This window comes from Bos javanicus, chromosome 3 (assembly GCF_032452875.1).
Source record: "Bos javanicus breed banteng chromosome 3, ARS-OSU_banteng_1.0, whole genome shotgun sequence".
NCBI lineage: Eukaryota > Metazoa > Chordata > Mammalia > Artiodactyla > Bovidae > Bos > Bos javanicus.
Window position 1 is genome coordinate 66,943,426 of NC_083870.1, and position 18,799 is coordinate 66,962,224.

The 18,799-nt window shown below is 34.4% G+C and overlaps 2 protein-coding genes across 28 annotated transcripts in view; one reads left to right on the top strand and one right to left on the bottom strand.

Moving 5' to 3' along the window:
• The window catches only part of FUBP1 (far upstream element binding protein 1), a 34,487-nt gene extending 23,672 nt beyond the window's left edge, over positions 1–10,815 (top strand). For 7 of the 22 annotated variants that reach the window (XM_061411498.1, XM_061411502.1, XM_061411504.1 and 4 more), the window contains 3 exons: positions 5,569–5,714; positions 8,331–8,377; positions 9,282–10,815. In XM_061411498.1, the coding sequence (XP_061267482.1) occupies positions 5,569–5,714; positions 8,331–8,377; positions 9,282–9,312 (224 nt within the window). In that variant the 3' untranslated portion in view covers positions 9,313–10,815. Of the gene's footprint in view, positions 1–5,427; positions 5,488–5,568; positions 5,715–6,087 lie in introns of all 22 variants that reach the window. The other 15 variants (XM_061411495.1, XM_061411497.1, XM_061411496.1 and 12 more) reach the window with 7 other exon arrangements.
• Positions 10,816–10,833: 18 nt separating this feature from the next.
• NEXN (nexilin F-actin binding protein) overlaps positions 10,834–18,799 on the bottom strand; it is a 58,496-nt gene continuing 50,530 nt past the window's right edge. For 4 of the 6 annotated variants that reach the window (XM_061411520.1, XM_061411518.1, XM_061411517.1 and 1 more), the window contains 4 exons: positions 16,502–16,723; positions 12,519–12,704; positions 11,904–12,261; positions 10,834–11,806 (listed from right to left, as the gene is read on the bottom strand). In XM_061411520.1, coding sequence (XP_061267504.1) covers positions 11,793–11,806; positions 11,904–12,261; positions 12,519–12,704; positions 16,502–16,723 — 780 coding nt within the window. In that variant the 3' untranslated portion in view covers positions 10,834–11,792. Of the gene's footprint in view, positions 12,262–12,518; positions 12,705–16,501; positions 16,724–18,799 lie in introns of all 6 variants that reach the window. The other 2 variants (XM_061411519.1, XM_061411516.1) reach the window with 1 other exon arrangement.

The window sequence follows — 18,799 nt, forward strand, 5'->3', positions numbered from 1 at the left end:
ATACTATAGCTGTAACTTGGATTTTGAGGAGTGACAGCAAAACTTCGAATTTTTTTTCTGCCACAGTTTAATAGATTTGTTCTTCCTGTAGATCTTAGCGACCTCAGCATACAATTTTTTTCTTATTAAATAGATAACTTTTTACCTTTTCACTTAAAGGAAAAGCCTTTTTGGCATATCCCAATTGCCAGCATCACTCTTCTTGTACTTTAGGGCCATTATTAAGTAAAATAAAGGTTACTTGGACACACAAGCACTGCAATACTGGGACAGTCAACATTATATAAACAAGATAGCTGCTGAGTGACTAATAGGTGGAATATGCCAGATAAAGGGACAGCATGAGATTTCATGTTGCTATTCAGGATGATGTGCAGTCTAAAACTTATGAATTGTTTATTTAATATTTTCAGGTCACGGTTGACCTTAGGTCACTTCACTGCAGAAAACAAAACCATGGATGGGGGTGGTGGGGGGCTACTGTCTGTTCACTGACATATGTACGGATTGGGAAACAAGTCCCACAACTACACAGTGGTGGAACCAGACTTTGGAACTCTTGAAAATGAAAGAAAGTGAAGTCGCTCAGTCATGTCCGACTCTTTGAGACCCCATGGACTGTAGCCTACCAGGCTCCTCTGTCCATGGGATTTTCCAGGCAATAGTACTGGAGTGGATTGCCATTTCCTTCCCCAGGGGATCTTCCCGACCCAGGGATCGAACCCTGGTCTCCGGCATTGTAGACAGGCATTTACCATCTGAGCCGTCCAAACCTGTCTCCTATGTTTGCATTTTTCAGGGACCATTTCAAATCCAATGATGTACTTCTGGATAGATCTGGCTGTTTCTCATGTGCTTATTCTCTTAGTCATTTAAAATGAAATGACAAACAAGCTAATCATATAAACTTGCCCATTCTGCACTGATACTGAAAGTATCTATGGTGATAGGTTTATCATAAAATAACAGTCTACTTGTGATTGATTCTCAGTGTAAATTTCAGGGTTATTTGCCAAAGAATATTTGCCATTTTTCACAGAAAAAAATTTCCAGAATGGTGATTCTATTAATCTTTATATAAAAGTACATAAAACTGGTGATGAGAATGTTTTACACAGCTAATTTGTGTTTTTAAAAAACGAAAAATAATTTCTCCTCTTAGGCTTTCTAGAAAAGTTGCTATATGTTATTCCTGAGGTTGTAACAAATTCATTAATTTATGTATTTGTGGCCCAGCTTGACCCAGTTTATCTCAGGCAGACCTATAACAACTAAAATTCTGCAAAAAGAAATTTTAAAAATACTTGAAGACAGAATACTGTAATTAGGGCGATCACACAATTTATTGCCCAAATGGGGATACTGTTGAGAATAACCCGGAATGCTGTTTTAGTAATCATTCCTTAACAACATAGTGGACATGACCTGTGGTCACTAGCTTTTATGAAATAGCATCATTACTAAAGGTTAAAGAGTTTTCTTTTCACAATGGGCAGTATGCTTTATATGATTCCTACATTAATACTGAAATTGGGTAAAAACAAACCCTGTTGGTAGACTTAGGTATTTAATAAATTCACGTGTTACTCACCCAAAATATGTTGTATAATCTGCAAGTTCTAACCATTCAAATCTTTATTTTTAAGGGTAGACATTTCACTTTGCCTTTTAAAAAGTTGTTTGTGTTCTTTTCCCTGCTGACTGCTGTATAAAATTGTAATTATAGAGGTAGTCTGCTGGTCTATCTTGAAACCTTTGTGGGAAAAGGTGGTATGGAAATAACTTAAAACACTATGTTTGACTGAAGATCCTCCTTAACCCTTGCCTTCTTTTCACTTGTTATTTTTCTGTAGCACTGCAGGTATAAGCTGTTATTTTATAAGCAAAGTGAACTGGTTGAATGATTCCCTTTAAATGTAAATCTTAAATAATGTTAGGTGATCTTTAATGATAGCTGCTGCTGTTGCTGCTAAGTCGCTTCAGTCATGTCCAACTCTGTGCGACCCCGTAGATGGCAGGCAGCCCACCAGACTCCTCTGTCCCTGGGATTCTCCAGGCAAGAATACTGAAGTGGGTTGCCATTTCCTTCTCCAATGCATGAATGCATGCTAAGGTGCTTCAGGCGTGTCCGACTCTGTGCAACCCCATGGACAGCAAGCAGCCCACCAGGCTCCTCTGTCCACAGGATTCTCTTGGCAAGAACACTGGAGTGGGTTGCCATTTCTTTCTCCCTTAATGATAGCTACAAGGTCTATTTTTCCTGTGGAAGTTTTCTTCTGTTTTGGATATTTTTTTGGTATATGATTGATTGCTTAACCACTTTGATTTCTTTTAAGTGCATTGCTTGTCCTTAAGACCTTTTTAGGATAGCTACAAATAAGAGACCTTAAAGGATAAAACTTATCAGTTGAATCTTTGATGTTTTTAAATAGGAGGGAAAGAAAAGAGTACTAGAATACCAGGGAGAGACAATGATCTTTATCTCCAAATTAACTCCCTTATTTGTAGAGATTTTTAATCTTCCAAGTGGCAGAGGTAGGATTTCCTAGGACTCTGGATGTCCTGATTTCCATCCAGTGCCCTTGTCACCATACTAGAACTGTCCCAGACTTTGAAGCCTTTTCAGCTTTTTCTGTTAAGAAAATCCACAATAACATTATAGATTTTTCAGTTTGCTTATTAAAATAGACCTCTGTTGAAAACAGATAAGTTGTTTTTAAATTAGTTTTCTAAGAGAATTCTAAATTACCTGCAATTAGCACAAAGAAAACTTAGGAGAGAAATTCTTAAAGATGAGATACTTGAAGGTTAATGCAAGAAACTAAGAAATTCATATTGCTGCCATATAAGGAATGACAGTAATCTGGATGTGTGTGCTTTTGAAACTAGAACGAAAGGAAACTTTTCTAAGTAAACTCCCTAAAGAGAAACAGGGCTTCAAAATAGAGATATAGGAAGTTTCTATTTGAAAAGAGAGTAAGTGATGACATTTGGGGATAAGTTTGACTTCAGAGAGGCCCTTTTAATGTCAAGCACTGATACAGTGAACTCTGAACCCTTAGCATATGATACCTAGCATATGATACCTTAAGCCTTTAAAAGAGCCAGGAGAGAGAGATTGTGGGGAAGATAAAGGTGTCTGAGGATGAAATCTATTCAAGCGGAACTGTCTCTTAGGCTGTAATGGAATGTTGCATGTGAACTCTAGGGTGATTAAGTCTTATCTCTGAAATGAAATGAAATTAAGATTCTTACATTGTCACGTTATATGTAAATGTTAAGTAATGTTCTACTGAAGTATAAACTAAACTGTCTCACGTCAAAACAGTTTTGGAACTGAGGGAAAGAATAAAGGGAACAGGTTAAGTACATGCCTTTCCAAAGGGCAAGAGGCTAGAGGAAGATCCAAAACATAAAAAGATTAGACGGGAAAAGTTCTTTCCCTACTTTCCAAAGGGCAAGAGGCTAGAGGAAGATCCAAAACATAAAAAGATTAGACGGGAAAAGTTCTTTCCCTACTTTATAGCTGAGCAAAAAGAATCGCGTTTGCTCTTCATATAGGAGTGGAATGAGTTTTTCTATGGATGCTTTCAAGATTGGAGTGTCAGATGTTGGTGACTTAACCACGTGTTTATGTTTCTTGGAGTATAACATGTTTACTTTCAGTTTTCCACAGGAATATTTTGAGTTTGGGGGTGTTTTTTCAGTGAAAATTTGAGTTTTGATATTTTCTTGATATGTCTCCATGGTAACTGTAGTTTTTTTCCTCTCTAAAAATGAGTGTCTTTTAATGAAGTTTAGTTCCATTTTTAAACCTGTAGTGGACGTCGTCGTTGCCTTAAATAAATTTGGCCTCAAGTCAGAAGGCTTTGCAGTGGGCAGTTTGTTTTAAAAAAAAAAAAAATGTGTGTTGGTTTTTTTTTTATTCTTAGTACCAGGATATTTGACAGTTGTCTAAATACTGAAACTGGTTTTAGATTTACTTGAATTGTGTCTCATAAAATCAAAATATTAAATTCATTTCCTAAAAGAAGTATGGAAAAACGAAAGTGTGATAATTTTGTTAAGAGAATATAGGATTTCTCTGTGCTGCTGCCTGTATAACTAGGGGGAGTTTCTTATGTTTCTTAAGCCATACATCTTCAATTTTTATTTCCTCAGTTGCTTTTATTCTTTAACCACTTTTGTGATGATAATAGACTATTTTCTAAAATTGCCTTGGTATGGCACCATCTAACAAACATAAAACAGCTTTCTCTGAGTATTTTTTGTCTGGTTGTCATAACTTCATAAAGCCAAATGAATTGCAAACTAAATAAAATCTGTTCAAATAAAGAAATAGGAAAAATTATGGTCTCTTTCTCCCCAACTTTTAATTTTTTTAATACCTTCAAAAAATTGGAAAACCAGTATAGCGAACACCTATATGTATATTTTCTGTCCAGATTCACCATTTTCAAAAGTTTGTCATATGTACTTTGTGTGTATATATACTTGTTTTGGTGCCTGAGCCATTTCAAAGTAAGTTGCAAGCTGTTGCTCTAAATAAATTTTTAATAATATTTAAGTTTCCCTGGTTGTCAGAAAAAAGTGCCTTGTAGCTACTTGTGTGTGAGAGGTAGGGTTGTCATTATTATTATTTTTTTTAATACAGAGCCCATTCACGTTTCATGCGTTACATTTGATTATGTCTTTTTAGTCTCTTAATTCAGGAAAGTCACCTAGAAAAAAGACCTCTTTCTGAAAGCTGTTGAGTTTTGTCTTTCATTGATTTTGTTGCTTAGAACCTCTTCAGTAGTGATTATTTTTTATGTCCTGCATCAGGTTATTTTTAATAAAATTGTTATCATTTGGGCATAGCATATTAAAACTTTCAATATCTTATTAAAAGATATCTTGAAGATTAGTGTTATACATAGTTTATAGGTTACTAATCTGGAAAGAACAAATCTTGGCCAGATCTTAAAATAATAGTTTTTAACTGGGTTTTTGTTTCTCAAGAAATATTCTCTTCATTGAAGATTTTCATTTTATTTTAAAACCTGTAGTATAACAAATCCAAATGGAGAAGAAAACTACCAAAAATAGTGGTCCATTCATTCCCCGCAACATAACCATTGGGGAACAGTGGACTGCATGTTCAGACTTAATTTAGAATATGAACAGTTTATAAAAACTGTAACTGAATCAAACTATGTAGATAGTTTTGTTTTTTATTAAAGAGTAATGCTAAAGAACTGAAAGTTATGATAGTATGGCAAAAAGAAACTAAAGAGTATTTTGATTTTTTAATTACAGAGTAGGTTTTGACACTAAGGAATATTAAAAATAGAACAGGAGCAATTCTGACCCTCTGTGCTTTTGTCTTTATAACCTGTACTTACAGTGGATATAATTTTGTATTAAAATTTAGGGGGTTTTTTTTAGGTCAACAAGGGCAGACACAAGATTATTCAAAGGCTTGGGAGGAATATTACAAGAAGCAAGGTATTGTTTTTATTAGAAATGAGATTCTTTGGGGCTTTTAATTGTGGTTACAGCAACAAAGTTGTTCTGTTTTCTCAAAAGGTCAAGCAGTTCCTGCTCCTACTGGTGCTCCACCAGGTGGTCAGCCAGATTATAGTGCAGCCTGGGCTGAGTACTATAGACAACAAGCAGCCTACTATGCCCAGACAAGTCCCCAGGGAATGCCACAGCATCCTCCAGCACCTCAGGTATAATAAATTTGCTAATGTGCTGATTTCAACTTCAGTCATGTTCTATGCATGTTTACTTTTGTCTGGGATTCTGTTTGCCTTTTAAATTTTTATCTGGCAAAACTATAAATGAAGTACTGTGGTATATTGTTTTGGGTTTTTTGTTTGTTTTTTTATAATGCTTCCTGGCATCTGAGTGCTGAATATTTCTATAATGCCTTTGATTTTAAAAATAAACTTTTTTCCCCCAGGGATTTGCAAATCATGCAAGAAGCCACCACCATTTATATTAACCAGTTTTTCTTTCTTAGAGGATTCACTCCTGAGTTAGCTCCATTTAAAGGATTTTCTTTAACTTTTTGTGTATTTCTTATGTATCTCTTCTGCACAGGGCCAATAATAAGAAGTGGACAATACAGTATTTGCTTCATTGTGTGGGGGAAAAAAACCTTTGTTAAATATATGGATGCAGACGGCTTGATGAAGATCTTAATTTTGTTTTTGGTTTAAATAGTGTTTTTCCTTTCTTTCTTTCTTCCTTTCTTTTTTCTTTTTTTTGAAAATGTACAAAATATCTATCACTACTGATAGGAGGTTAATATTTCTGTGTAGAAATGAAAATTGGTTTGTTTTTAGTATTTAGTGTAGATGTACACATTCCAGCAAATGTATTTGCAACTATTATGTGGTTAATGCTTTGTGATATAAATGTACTTTTTTCAATGTATACTTTCACTTTTAAAATGCCTGTTTTGTGCTTTACAATAAATGATATGAAACCTCCTGTGTCGGTAAGTTGGATATGTGGGTATTTAAAGAATTCATAATTTCTTAGTAATGATAAATTAAGATACATATACACAAATATATAAGCTTTCCCCATGAAATATTAATTTGAGTTTTTAAACACTGGCATGTTTTCTTCCCCCTTGCAGTATAGTAGTAGATTGGAGGATCTTTTCCATTTATTGTATTTGGCTGTTTTCAGCACAAGTAATCCTGATATCTTCATTTTTTTCCTTCTGTTTGATTAAAAACTGCATGTGTGTACAATGATCTTTTGGCATACTTCCATTGCATTAACAGTGAAATTTCCTTTTATACATGACCACTGTTTCAGACCTGTACTGCTGCTATAACAGTTAACCTTTCTGTTTTTAATTTGATAATTACTTGATTTCCAAGACTGTTTCAGCATAACTAATTTTAAACAGTTTTCAAATAGTAAATATGAGTAGTCTATAATAAGAACAGTATTTTTTTTTTCATGTAAAGGAGCTCTTGCAAGGTATGCAATATTAGTGTGTTTCTTTCTAAATGTAGGGTAGAAAAAGTGAATAGTATGCAAAAAGTATAGCTATAGTGCATCTGCCATTGAAACATTATTGCGGTATGAAAATGTTTGAGCTATTTTTTTCTTTTTTTTTTCCTTTTTGCAGTATAGATAAGCTTTGTTTTGTAAATGCACAAGTCCAATCATTGAATCAACTTAATTTTTTTATGTACTTGAATCATTTTATTACTCTATAACACTCATGCTGAAGTTCTGATATTTTGTTGAAATCCATTGTTTTACTCTTTGCATATTTGTTGGCTCTTTGCATATTAATATATTAGACTACATGCAAATACAGTCTGTCTTGCCATTGTCTGTTGAAGTGCAGGTTTGATCCAGCCAGTATAGAACTAGCTCTGTAGGGGTGAGGAGGACTGTGCTGTGTATCATCCTTGATTGTGTTCCTTCAAGGAGCATTGCACTGTAAGTACATCAGAATGACAAATTGATGAACTGCAACAGTATCTTTTTGTCAATGTTCCACATAATGCAAATGCCATACTTTGTTTGAATATTATGTTGGAATACAGTGCTTATATCTTGGAAACCATAACTGCTTCTTAATTTAACATAGAATATTCATAGGTCTGTATTTTTTTTTAAGTGAGCTTAATGGGTAAGTATTTTTGATATGCTTTAGCTATAGCTAAAGAAAACTCATCATTAACAAAGTTGAATAGTATTACTCATTGGTGCTCCTAAAATATATTGCTTTTCAGTGTAAAATAATGCATATCTTATATATTAATATGAAAGACTTGAAATGTATCAGACAGGGTGGTTTTCAGTTTGCAAACATTAAGCAATGTAGTGGTTTTAATACCATTTCCTAAATATGTATACTAGTTCTTTGATTGGTAGGGGAGCACCATTTGTTGTTCTGAATATACTATAAAAGGAAGATGTACAGGACATAAATGTTGAGATTATTTATAGGGTAGAAAATAGCGGTACAGTTCATTGTAGCTGTTTTGAAATGTTTTTGACTATCTTATAGAACCGAGAGTGACTTCTTCCCTTGCCCTTATTTAGATATGGATATGTAGTTCTAGTTTGAAGTTTTAATAGTTAAGGAGTTATCTGTTTAAGAGTAGGGTATTGATGTGAACAGTTTCAGTATTTTGCATGATACTGTTTTATAGATGACCTTTTAGGAAAGTGGTGCATTTATTAATTAAACTGAAGAGATAGTTTTCAGTTGGATTCAGTACTCACAAATTGGAGGCTGTTGATTTTGATTCATTTAAGGTTTAAAATCTTTATTAATTGCAAACAGTGCAATTATTTATACTTCACAGTGCCTTCCCAGACCTTCCACCTTAGGTTCTGCTGCAAAAAGCAACAGGTAAGCACAACCTAAGGACATATATAAATAAATATTTCAGTACATTAATGTTGTCCCTGTGAGGTTTTTGTGGTTGTGTATTCAAAAGCAATCTGCTACTGCTTCCCCAATATGTATTTTGTTATTTATGCTACCATTTCAGTGGAAAGTCTGTAAGTTGTTCAAACAACTGTTTACTTTTCTAGGTGATGTTTTTATTTTGATTTTTCTTTTTATTAAAACAAGAAAATTAAGAGTAGATTGCTGCTGTAATTAAACTACATCCAAACTTTTTATAATCTTTTCCCTAATACAGAAAAATTGTTAGAATTTTAAAAGGAAAGTTACATAGTTCTCAAGATTTAGGAGATCATTTGGTCAGAAACTTCAACAGCCTTCACAGTCTGTTTATGATTGACAAGACATTTTCTTTGCTCTCCAAAGCTATGGAGTCTTTACTTTTTTTCTTGTTCTTGAACTATAGCAATTCAGTAAGGGCGTTATGGGTCAGAGTTTTATTATGACCTTTTTTCCTTAAGACAACTCAGTTTTCCTAACTCTTATTTATATACACCGAAAGAAATACTGGCAGTATGTTTGATAAAAGGCATGTGCATCAGTGAAATGTTAACTGTATAGCAAATAACCTATCATAATCTGTATAGCAACCAATATTTTTCTGATTTATAATACCTTAATAACTTGACGCTGCATTTATTTTATTTTTTGCCAGTTTTAAATGTTTGTGTGTTCTTGTAGATAATTTTAACTGGTAAATATTTTGAGTTAAGATGAATGTATTAAAGCAGCATCATATCAGTTTTGTTTATTCGGTTTCTAAAATGTGCTGATCCTTTTAAAACTCCTGCTTATCTTTGCAACAAAGAAAAATATTCAAAAATACTGCCTTCATTTTCACACACAGTGCTGAAGATGCTGCAAGCACCAAATCATAGCTCATAAAATCAGGTCCTGAGATAGTTACCCATAAAGAGGAATCCTTTGAGTGTATGCCATTGGTGAGCCGATGAGCATGGACCATAGAAGGGCTCAATGTAGAAGGTAAAATTGGCAAATCGTAACTGAGAAAAATGAAATGTTTTCCCATACGTAATATGATACAGGGTGTACTGTGCCTGCTTTTGATCACTTTTCATTTTAAAGTGCTATTCACTTGATCTTAAATGTTCCATGAAATGTTAAATTTTGAAAGTTAGTTATTGCACCACATTTATGTGTGTGTATATGTGTTTTAATAGTCAATGTTAAAATTGATAATATAAAGGAGCTCTTTGAACCTTAAGAGCCTGTCAAGTTTTGCTTAGTTGTAGTTTGCATTTTTATAAAAGAAAATACATATGAATGCTAATAGATATTGGGGCATTGTTTCTATCTCATGAGAATTTTTTTATTCATTAGCATAAGCCTTCATTGATACTGCAGGCATTTTTTAAATGGCGCTAATCTTAACCTTGAAATAAATGGAAAGCAGAAAAGGTGAGCCAGTTGATTTGAATGCAGTGGTGTTAGGAGTGGTAGAGACAATGTTTGGCTTGAAATTGATTTATTTAGCACTTGACAATATGTTTTTGTTTTTAAGATTTCATAGTGTGGTAATTAGAATTCTTATAGTTTGATGTTTCTCTTAGAAATGGGAAGTATACTTTTATTTTTAATAAATGAAAATGGTTTTAATACTAAAATTAGTGATTTAATACTAGTTGTTTATGAGCATTGTAAAATATATTCTTAGACAAATACCTGAGTAGTTAATTTACAGGAGTGGGTTTGTGTAGGAGTAAACAATACCTTAAGAGGAAGATAGGAATATATTCAGAAGTGATAATGTTTGTTTGAATACTCTTGCCAGGAGAACCACTTCTACCTGCAAAGTTATGTTCTTTAGAATAAGGTTGTAGAAATTACTAGTTAATAAAGATGTCTTTTTATTTTCTGAAAATTCTGCCTCACTTTAAAATGTATTATAACAATACCTAAAGATAATTTTGATTCTGAAAATAACCTTATTTTTTGTTTAGTCATGAGTTTTCTTGCCACAGTATAAACTTCTGAGGGATTTTTTTTTAACTGGTGCTTTTAAGAAAGCAAATAAGTCCCAGGATTTTATTTTCTTCAGTGATACCCCTTATAGGAACTCATAAATGTATTTGCACATATATATATTTTTTCTTATGCATGCTCAATGCATTTTCGTCCTGAGAAAAGTGTTCTCTACAGAAACTACCCGTGTAAAAAGAAGATTGGCTTAAAATGGCTACTGTGATGGGAACAGTGTCTTAGGGAGATGCAGCTTGGACTTGAGGTAAATTGAATACTTTACAAACTGTGGTTTAGTTTGTTTTAATACCATTGTATGTAAAGGGGTACATGATTGCTGTAATTTTGTATTGATTATGGTTTCCTCAATAAAAAAAATAAATGTACATTGGTGAATATTATTAAGGAGTGTTTGTCTCTTTTCTTAAATACAGAAGTGACTTTATTATGGGTTTACATTGTAAAATAAAATTGTTTTCCAGAAAACTAAAATATAAAACAACTTGATAATAGAACATGATAGCTAATTATTTACAAACTCACTTTAAAAACTCAAAATTGATGATTGTGCCATTTTCCCCTACATCTAATTCTCTTAGATCTGAAAATCTTTACGTTTTGTCCTGCATGAACTATTAATACAAAGTTTTCTCATTAAAATATAATTTGCTCAGGAAAGTCACAACATAAATTTGCTTTTTATAAGCTTGAATATATATTACACAGATTTGAAAAATACGTGTTTGATATTCCCAACATTCCATATTAGGCAGTGGTATCCATCAGATTTGCTCTGACAGTTGTTTCTTAAAAGTCTTAATTCTTGTTTTGTGTTCTCTCTGCATAGAGGGAGAAATGATAACCCTTCCCCCTCATCTCCCTGCTCCAGAAAGACTTTGAAACTACAACAACCAAAATGATACTCTACTGAGGGGAAAAGCCCACTTAAATTGATAAGTTCCAAATTCACTAACTCATCTATTTCAGACTAATTTTAGGTGTGACTAGTTCATAAATGATAATCTTTTCATGCAAAATGTGTCCTGTTTATAATTTCTTTAAAACTTAATGCTGTAAACATGAAAAATACACAGTGTTTGTAATAGGTTCTGATAGAATAATTGAGTAAATTCCCCCCTTTGCCCCATTAAATTACACATTAACTTACACTGCATAATGGGGTGATGAATCTGGTGCTCTTTTGGAAAGGAAAAAGGTATTTTTTAGATGAGCTTGTTTTTTGAAGACTGTTAGGGAAAGGAATAAGAAGTCAACACAGTGGCACTTCCAGTTTCCTTTTTTGGCCCCGCCACAGAAAAGATGGATGTAGTAAGAAAGTCGGAGAGAGAGGGTGTGTTCCAGGGAGAGGGAAGGGGACCTAGTAGTCGTCAGCTAAAAAAGAGAAGAAGAAAAATGATTTTTTTTTTTTTTTAGAAAAAATTTTTAAATAGAATGAAAGTTCTAGATTCAAAGAGGGATTAATTCTTACTTTCAATGGTAAGAATACAGGTGCTAGCTGCAGATCCTTTGCTGTTCACTGCTTTACACATATACTCTCCTTCATCTTCTGGGAAAGTTTCTGGTAAATAAAGGCAGTAAGTTTCTCCTCTTTCAATATATTGATAGTCTTCTCCATCCTGCAATATTTCTCCTTCAAACCACCATGTAATTTCTGGTTTGGGTTCTCCTGTTACTTTAACGGTAAATCTAACTGGCTCACTGTCTACAACCGATGTGTTTCTTAGAGGCTTCTTAAACCACGGAGCTCCTGATCTGGTTTGCTCTTCATCTTCAATGGTAGACCCATTCATGGTGCTACCCTCTTCCTCCTCCTCCTCTTCTCGTTTCTGTATTAAAATAAATACATTCAGGTTGGCATTTATACTGTAGTCATGTTTTCAGGAGAGTGATTTAGTAATAGAATTTGGAGGTAGATATATTTTCCCCCAAAGTAAAGAACATGTTAAGTGTCCTTACTATAAAGTGTTTTACATTAACATTTCACTGATTTGAAAGCTATTAAAGTGTATTTTTAATCCCTCCTTAAATTTCATTGTTTTTCAGAAATCATCTTTGGGAAAGAAAGGATATGAAAGCCTGGTACCTTTTGTAGTGCTGCATCAATTTCCTTTTGTTCAAACTGCATGCGTAGTAACTTTTGCTCTTCAATTCTTCTTTGTTCTTCTTCTTCTCTTGCTTTAGCCATACGTTCAAATCTAGCTTTCATATTCACTTTATGAGTAAATGGAGCCTCGCTTTTTTTTGCAGGCTTAATATCAACATCTTCCTCCTTTACAAGAGGAATACAATACAAGAATAAGAATTGTTTACTTTCTAAAAACCAACAAGAACTAAAATGTTAATAGTTTTGAAGATGCCTAGGCACAAGAAAATTAACATGTTTGGGTTATGCTATTTGCTACACTGCAGACTATCCCCCAGTTTAGGAAAGGTGAAAGTTCACTTGTGAAATACTCTTTTTTAACAGTTGGAATTGTTCTCCCAGTGTAATTATCACACATTGTCTCTGGAGTCCTAGTGTATTTTATTTGCCCAACCAAATCTCAGTGCTTGTTAATAGTACTGAGTAAAGAAAAGGATGAGGAAATCATACACTATTAACAATTATTAAAATACTTTCATAAGAGTCTCCACTTAACTCTTTACCCGACCTCATAGTACAGAAATGCAGTTTTGTTATTTCCCACTTCATGATTTCTTCCTCACCCTTTTTTGTTAATAACTGAGATGAATTCTGTCCAGTAAATAATTTATCGAAAAGCAATGGCAAAGAAGAATGTGTACAGGTAGAATAAAATAAGACAACTGTTGAAAGAGGCAATGACTGAAACTTGGGAAAACAGGAAATACAGTTCTGAGTCAATTTATTTAGGGGTAAGAGTTGGAAGCCATGAAAATAAAGGGGTAATGTAAGAGTAGAATTTGAACTGTCAGGTAGCATGTCTGTAAAACCAATTTGGTGATAAGAAGGTCACTTACTGGCCTTTGAGAGCAGTTTTAGTAGAATGGGGTCTTGTGAGTATAGTTAACCCGTGGTTTCAAAAATACCTTGCTTGTAGTTGACTCTTGGTCTCTAAACTACTTAGACTCTTGTGAGTTTATCTGGAAATCTCACCATTTGTATTTCAAAGTACTATGAGGAAATTACTTCCAGATATCCAATGCAAAAAAATAAAATTTTGAAATAAGCTATAAAATAATTGCCTGTATAAGAAAAATATTGGTTCATCAATGTTTTATAGTGTGAAGTGTTGCACCACAGCTCCAATGAATGTAGATGTTAAAAGTAAGTTGGACTGTTTTCCTGGTTCTCCTGAATCCAGTTTTTTTTTTGATACTGGAAAATGCTAGGATATCAGACATAATTAGAGACTTGATGGGTAACTTCTGTTCATGCCATTATTTAGCCTTCAGTTGATAAACATACCAGACTACCATTATTGCTAATGAATTTTATTGGTATGATTGCTTCTTGTTATATTTAAAAGATAGGGCAAAAAATACATTTTAAAACAATGGTCTGCTTGTTAAACAAGCAAACTAATAAACTGCGGTTTTATCTCAACAGACTTTTCCAAGACTTACATGGAAAAAAAAATGGACCTTTTTGTTCACACTGAATATTTAATGTTATTCTTTGCATAACAAATCTTTAAGATCGTGTATTTCAGCAAGTATAACAACTACTATTCTGGCTAGATCCCTCCCTCTTAATAACTTCTAGATTTTTGTATAAAAGTTTGTGTAAACTCAAAAATTTTATTTATGTAGTTACCTAAAACCTGCCTTTAGAAAATAAATTTTAAGTAGAAGCTGACTTGGAGAAAGTTTATGAATAGTCTTATGGTTATTAAGTACAGTTGCTTTTCCTTGAATCCCTGTAAAGCCAGGTTAGAAGTTTTAACAGGAAATGGATCTACTGAGAATTATGTTATAAATGGAATGATCTTTGTTCTTTAGGTGCATTCTTTGTAGGGCATTGGTACTCCCAGCATGTGGATATTACAGGCAATACAATTAAGCAGTGAATTTGGGATAAAAGAGAATGTAAAGCATGGTTCTGGAGAATCTAACTAGAAAATCAAACACTATTAGGCAGTTAAGTGATTTATGTACCAAATGTTGATACAGTTAAGGGCTACAGGAGCTGGGATGGAATTCTTAGATTAGGTAAGTTTACATGAATGAGTTAGGCCTTGAAAGATGTCTGGAATATAAAAAGAAGGTATTTTCTAAAGAAGGAAACCTGAAACAATCAGAAGGGACAGGTCCTACCCTGGAAGTTGACTATACTCTGCCAAAACTATGCTAATACAATATTTCAGTGACCCTTAGTTTATTGAGATAAGAATGTCAGGTTCCTCACAGGAAACTCAACTCAGGACATCCTCATGGGTTAGAGAGTCAGCCAAGTCCTAATCTTATGTCCTTTTATACAAGAGAGCCAGTAACAGCATTAAAGCAAGAAACCACCAGCATCATTTCTCTTATTCTTACCTATAAATTTTATAGGGCTAGGTATGACTGCTCTGAGGTTTCACTATGTTTAACCAGAAAAGGGGAGCAAGTGCATCCTGATTTAAATTCTTTACCTTCTGTGATTTATCTCTAAGGAATCAACTGATCTTGTGGCCCATCTATCCACTGAATGTTAATGTTTTCCAGGATTTTATTCATCTGACAACTATTAACCCTTTCAAGATGGCTTTATCTACATCTGTACTTTCAAATAGTATCCAGAAAAGTTAGTCTTTAGCTCCTGCCTCTTGACTGAGCTCAATACCTATGTTTCAGACTGACATTACTTGTCCAAATATAGCTCAAACTTCACAGGTCCGAAACAATTTGTTCATCCACCTCTCCTCTCCAGACTTCCTGAATTCTCTGTATCTAGTTTCCCTAGTAATCTTGAAGAAATGTTAGCCTTCTCAGCAACCACCTGCCTGTAACTCAGTTTTTCTCCCTTGCCCCCAGCTTCATTACCTTGTCCCAGTTCATCCTCCACGACCCCAGGATTCTTTAAGCTAGCTTTTTATACTCTGTCCTAAAACTTTGATTACTAACATTATTCCTAAATCATAGTGCCTGCAAGGTTTAAAAGGCCCTTCAGCTAACAACTAGTTTTACAACCTTTTATCCTATCACCTATAATTGTTTGAAGCTGTTTGTGACTTTACTTTCCAGTCATTATTTTACATCCCTACCCCTGTTAGCTGATTCTAAACACCATATGAGCCAGGACTTACGCAGGTTTATTTGCCAATGTAGCCCCGGTGTAGGCTTTCAAATAATTTTTTAATACATGAATCCAAAACCATCTTTAGCTTAAACATGATCATGCAATGAAGATACCTATTTGATAATATCATTCCATGTTTTAAAAATCCCTTCAGTGCACCTCAATAAAGTTGTTTAACATGGCATCTAAGATGGGTCATCTTGCTGGTGCTTGTGTCTTCGTTACCTTGTGCTGTGCTCACATTCTCCCTGTCTCAATGAATTGCTTATAGTTCTGGAGTTTGCCCATAGTTTCACCATTTTTATTCAACAGTCTCCTCTGAATGCCCTCCCAAATTCTGACACTTGTATTATAGTTGAATATTTGATGAGAATGAATTTTAGAAGAGTATGTGTTAGATACAACAAAATGGCAATTCTGACAATAAGCTTTCCAGATCTTATTTAAACCAATATTCATACCATGGAACTAGTCCTTAAACTGGAAGGGACATTATGGTCATCTAGTGAGTACCTCCTAATTTTACATATGAAAGTGAAAGCGAAGTCGCTCAGTCATGTCTGACTCTGCGACCCCATGGACTGTAGCCTATCCGGCTCCTCAGTCCATGGAATTTTCCAGGCAAGAGTACTGGAGTGGGTTGCCAGAGGTACCAAATTCATGTCACCTGAATTTTTATTTAGGTTCTGTACCTGAATGATTTAGCATGACTTTAGCAGATAACATAGGCTTTGTTGTCCTCATCTTTAAGTAGGTATGAATAATCCCTGGAGTTTAACTCAAAAATACACTGGTTCCTACTGATTCAAAGTAAAAAATGTATATACCTCATGAAAGTTTTCTGCTTCTCTCTCTTTAATTTCAAGGTCAATTGCTCTTCTTCTTGCTCGTTCTTCTTCTATCTTTTTCTGAATTTCTTTTTCAGACAATTGTCCAATTTTTTCAAACTTGCTTTTTAAGTTTTTAGCTTGAATAGAACCACTCCTTTTCAATTTGATTAATTCTTCATATTCCCTGCTCAGTTCAAAGGTTTCATTTTCTTCCTCTTCCTTCAAAAAAATTAAGATTGTTATATATTAAATACCATAAAATTAGTTTGTACTTAAGTTATCCAGAAAGTTCACTATTTCTTATTTGAAACCAAAACTAAATGTTATAAATAACTTTTCCCCTAAACACTATGCCTAAATTTACTAATTAAAAGTGGTGCTACAAATTTAAGACTTCAGATAACATCTTACTTTATTTAAAATACTACTTAACTAGAGACTGGCTGAAAGCTTATTAATATTCCATTATAACCTGGTAAAACTAAAATATGCATATGAGGATTAACTTTTATGAGGAATTGTAGAGGAATTTTTAGGGGGAGGTAAAGAAAATTTTTAAAAATCACTGGGCTAAGAGAAGTTCTAATTCTGACTCTGATACTGTGTGGCCTTCTGCCTGGTCTCAGTCCACTGGACATGATCTTTTCATCTCTATGTAGAGCCACAGTATCTCTAAAAATTAGTCCTGCCTTTGGTTTGATGATAGTCAAATATCACTCAATACTCTGAATTAAGCATTTCTACAGACACAGTGTGATAAAATCCTTATATTTTGCTACATATCACTTGTATTCTCTATATTCTGCCAAGAAAGATAAGGAGTCAGTGAAAATCAGGCTCCAGTTCCTTATCCATTGTATCTTGAATACTTTTTATTCAAGTTTTCCCTTTGCTTTTCACAAAATATTGTATATTTCACAAATATAAAGTATTTGTATACTTCTTAAACTAAATCCTAATGGAGTAGTAGAATATTCCAGTTATTCCTGGTACACTTTTCCTGGGGAAGACCTAGAGTTCCAGGCAGAGAAATAAAAAGGTGGGACTGGAGTTTGGGTAGGGGCAAACGGTATGCAGGGAGAGTTAGAGTGGATGATGTTGACATGAGGCTTAATTTTTTGATTCAACAAAAGAAAAAGTTTATTCCTCATACTACCTCCACATTTTGGTCTATCTGGGTGAAAATGAGCAACTCCTAAAATAGAAATTAACAGTTATGACATTGTATCATATCACAGTGGTTCCCAGGTAGCTGATCAAAATTAAGGGTTGACTAATCGGTTACAATCTGAGTAATCTTGAAATTGGCTTTCTACTTGATTGAAAACTCCCAGACACAGAGTTGCATCAGAATGTCTGACAGTTAACTTGCTATATATTAATTAGATTACTTCTCAATAGTATACTAAAATATTCTAGTTTACTTCATTTTTCTAGACACACAATTCATTTTCAGCTTCCTTTATAAAATAAATCCTACCACTTTTTTTTTAATTCCAAGGCTAGACCTTGCAGTATTTTCCTGTAGCATATTCATTATATTTTCTTATTAACTATATATACAGCATTTCTAATCTCTTGGTAGATTTGGGCAAAGAAGTAAATATCCGTACAGGTCAATTGCTCCAACCCGTGACAGAGTCAGCTTCTAAGAGACTGCAACCTCTGTGAAGGAACCCACTCGGTTCCTAGATCAGGAGCTGGCAAGAAGTCCCCCCAGAGTCAGTTGTTAAACATGCCATTACACTACCAGTCCTACTTGAGTTGGGGTGCTCACCTCACCCCAAGCAATGGGGTTGTGCATGCATCCTAGACTGCTGCTTGTGTTGCTGCCCAGCCAGAAGCCTAAGGTGACAGTAGAATGCTGGCCTCCTCCCTCACCCTCCCCTCTAACTGGTTGGCCATCCAGAAGGAGCAAAGAAGTGTCCAGGGGTAGGAAGGTTAAACAGGGTTTTGCGGCATCAGGAGGTAGGAGAAGAGGTGCCAAGAGCCCACCATGGATACAAGCAGAGAGACATCATGAGTGGTTGAGGCAAGGTGCCAAGACTAGTGCAGGCTCCACTGTCCAACTACTTTTACTTATAACACAGAGATTGAAAGATAAACCTCTAAAATTTCAAAGACAACCTCAGAACACTAAATCCTAAGTGTGACCCTCTGAGTCTGGGGTCCTATGTGGGCACAAGGTGCATGCTCATGAAGCTGGCCCTGTAGAGTCTATAATACAGGCATGCCTTGAGAATATTTTGAATTCAATTCTAGACCACCATAATAAACATCTTCATAAAGTGAGTC